A 2836-nucleotide genomic window follows, 5' to 3' on the forward strand; every position below is an offset into this window, starting at 1 on the left:
TCGCTTAGACTAGAACATTTTGATTCACACACTGTGGAGCCCTCGCGGGTCTCCTCTTTTACGGTGGAGCGAATTCTTCGCTACGCTGCGGCTACGGGCCTATTCAAGGCCTGATTTTGAGGTTGCACAATATGCCTTTGGCATCGGTGCTAGGGCGTGAGCCCCACCTCATCAACAATAATAATAATACTACAACCACCCCAGGCCAAGCCACCATACAGGACCCGTGATCTCACTAGGGCTTGATAAAGAAGACGGAAATGGTCTAGGGAATGCAATTTCCTACACATCTTCAAGCAAACAGCCAGAGTACGGCGACTTAAAGCAACGCATTTATGTACTTGCTCGGTAAAATAAAGTCCTCTGTCAAAGATCACGCCAAGATCTCTCACAGTGGACTTAAGGGGTATGTGAGCGCCCTCAATGGTATAGTCGTTGGAAATTTCTCTAGCAATTCGCCTTGTAAATGTGACATGCACGGATTTGGTTGGATTTACTGGTATTTTGTTAAGAGAGCACCATCTTCCTATAGAGTCAAGGTAAAGTTGAAGTAATTTACCGTCTAACTTAGAATTAATACTTTTGAAAACTTTATTGTCATCAGCAAATTGAAGAATACGGGAATGTAAAACCGAAAATTGTAAATCGAAAAGATACATATTAAAGAGTAAGGGTCCAAGAGATGATCCCTGTGGAACCCCACAATTAACTTCGTATGTTTTCGATGTGATTATGCCATTGCATTTCAAGACATTGACTCGATTCGCCAGATAGCTAGCAATCCATTCCAAGATATCACCCCCCAATCCAAGGGCCTCTAACTTGTCATGAAGGTAAGAGTGGGAGACGCGGTCGAAGGCCTTGGCCAGGTCAAGGTATACAACATCGACCTGGCCCCGGCACTCGACCTCAGGAGCCACGTAATCCATAAAGGAAACGTGGTTCGTTTCCACACTCCTACCCGGAACAAAGCCATGTTGACAGTCGTTGGGTAGCAAGCTAAACCAACGCTGTAAATGTACGTGTACTACTCTATCAAATACCTTAGCGAGAACGCAAAGAAGGGAAATCGGACGGTAGTTTCGGACATCGCTGGATTTTCCAGACTTGTAAACCGGGACAATGACAGCTTTTTTCCAAAGCGTTGGGAATGAGTGAGTACGGAAGGATAAATTAAATATATGCTCCAATATAGGTAACAATATATTCCCACAGCCCTTGATAACAAACGACGGAATTTTGTCGAAACCAGTAGAGAGTTTGTTGGGTAGACGATTAATAGCAGCATATATGTCCGCTTGAGTTAGTTTTAAACAGTTATGAGGCGTTGTAACTAAGGTAGAAGTATCAAAAGTGTATTTTGAACTAGTTTCAGTATTGTCAGTCGAAATTGTTGAGAAATGCGCCATGAATGTTTCCCCCAATTGCTCCGGATCAGTAATGATTGTCTTACCAATTTTCAATAATATATCAGAGTGTCTGTCTTTTAGATTACCATTGATAAAACTCCAAAATTTTTTGGGTTGGGACAAGGCGTCTCGACAAGATTTTACTGCCATAGCAGCTTTGTCCCTTACTGTAAGCCTTCTCACCAACGAACGGGACAGCCTAAAATTAGCTATGTCGGAGGCTAACCCCGACCTCTTTTTCTTATTAAAATAATATTTTTTGCGCTTGATAGCTTTTTTGGAGGTCCAAAGAATACCAAAAGGGGAAGCCCCGATTATTACGCGGAATCTTGTTAGGGATCGAACTATCCATAGCTGACGTTATATATTCCGTTAATGTCTGGACACAAAAATTAACATCCTGCGAATCCAAAACCACCGACCAATCTGAATCGCGTAAAATTGAGTATAGCAAGTGATAGTTACCTTTTTTAAATTGATATACTGGTTGTAAATTAGGGGAGACCCTACAAATGTCAAATGGACAAAGCAAATAGAAAGGCGGATGGTAGTTGTCAATGTCCACAAATGGATCAAGGAGAGGTACAGTATCAATGCCGTGTACATTAGTAAGACAAAGGTCCAGAAGATTACCATAAGTGGGAGCTGGGTTAATTTGGTTTAAATTAAATTCATAACAAACATCGAGAACATGAGCAGCCTTAGTTCTAGTTTGGTGAGTGCATCCCACACTGCTACCCAGAGTCCAGTTGATACCGGGGAGATTAAAATCACCCAGAATCAGAATTTCACCGTCATAATCTACCAACGAGGATACCAAAACATTCTTAAATTTCCGATACTGAGCGTCGTCATCTGAGGGGCGAAAGTAACCAGTGCCAAGAAGAAGCGGAAGATTATTTTTTAGTTTAAACTCGACAAACACACCCCCTTCGGCACCTTCCAGGTCACTTCGACGGTGAAAAACAAGGGACTTCTTGATAGCAATGAGGGATCCCCCGCCCCTAACATTGACAGAATCCGGATCTGATCGATCCGCCCGAAAAATAGTATAGGAATTTGGAAAATAATCCGAATTAAAATGAGAGTGGTTAAGCCACGTCTCTGTTAAACAAACAATATCAAAATCATTAACGATTAGGTTAGTTAAAAAGGTACTAGACTTGGTTCGTAGACCGCGCACATTCTGATAAGCTATAGTCAGTTCTTTCATTCTTGGACATTTGAAGAATCCGCAGGGGAACCCGCGTCTGAGATTTCACCATGCAGTTCCGAGACATGTTTGTGCTCGTCTCTCGGTACCCCATGGAAATCTGTTAGAAAGCTGTTCGCAGGCCAAATATTGGGATCCCTCATTTTTGGTATGTCAGACTCATCATCACACGTCAAGTAGAATGACGAATGACGGGCATTCGGATTTTTAGTAC

The 2836-nt window shown here is 42.3% G+C and overlaps 1 protein-coding gene across 1 annotated transcript; it reads right to left on the reverse strand.

The window, feature by feature from the left end:
- Positions 1-493: 493 nt before the first annotated feature.
- Positions 494-2594, reverse strand: LOC149666714 (uncharacterized). Its single transcript, XM_089841623.1, has 5 exons — positions 2573-2594; positions 2283-2513; positions 1807-2210; positions 711-1763; positions 494-526 (listed from the first exon to the last, which is right to left on the reverse strand). Exons 1-5 carry the CDS (start codon positions 2592-2594, stop codon positions 494-496), a joined length of 1743 nt encoding a protein of 580 aa, XP_089697749.1.
- Positions 2595-2836: the final 242 nt, after the last annotated feature.

The sequence above is a fragment of the Phalangium opilio genome, unplaced genomic scaffold, assembly GCF_054372755.1.
Source record: "Phalangium opilio isolate 3A_F unplaced genomic scaffold, DU_Popi_V2 ptg000060l_1, whole genome shotgun sequence".
Classification (NCBI taxonomy): domain Eukaryota; kingdom Metazoa; phylum Arthropoda; class Arachnida; order Opiliones; family Phalangiidae; genus Phalangium; species Phalangium opilio.

Bases quoted from the DNA above. Each gene is read 5' to 3' on its own strand.
- LOC149666714 (XM_089841623.1), bottom strand. From the start codon at position 2,594: ATGTGCGCGGTCTACGAACCAA. The intron at 2,211-2,282 runs GTTACTTTCGCC...CCTCGTTGGTAG, and splicing joins TCCGCTTCTTCTTGGCACTG to ATTATGACGGTGAAATTCTG. The intron at 1,764-1,806 runs GTTAATTTTTGT...ATATAACGTCAG, and splicing joins TGGTTTTGGATTCGCAGGAT to CTATGGATAGTTCGATCCCT.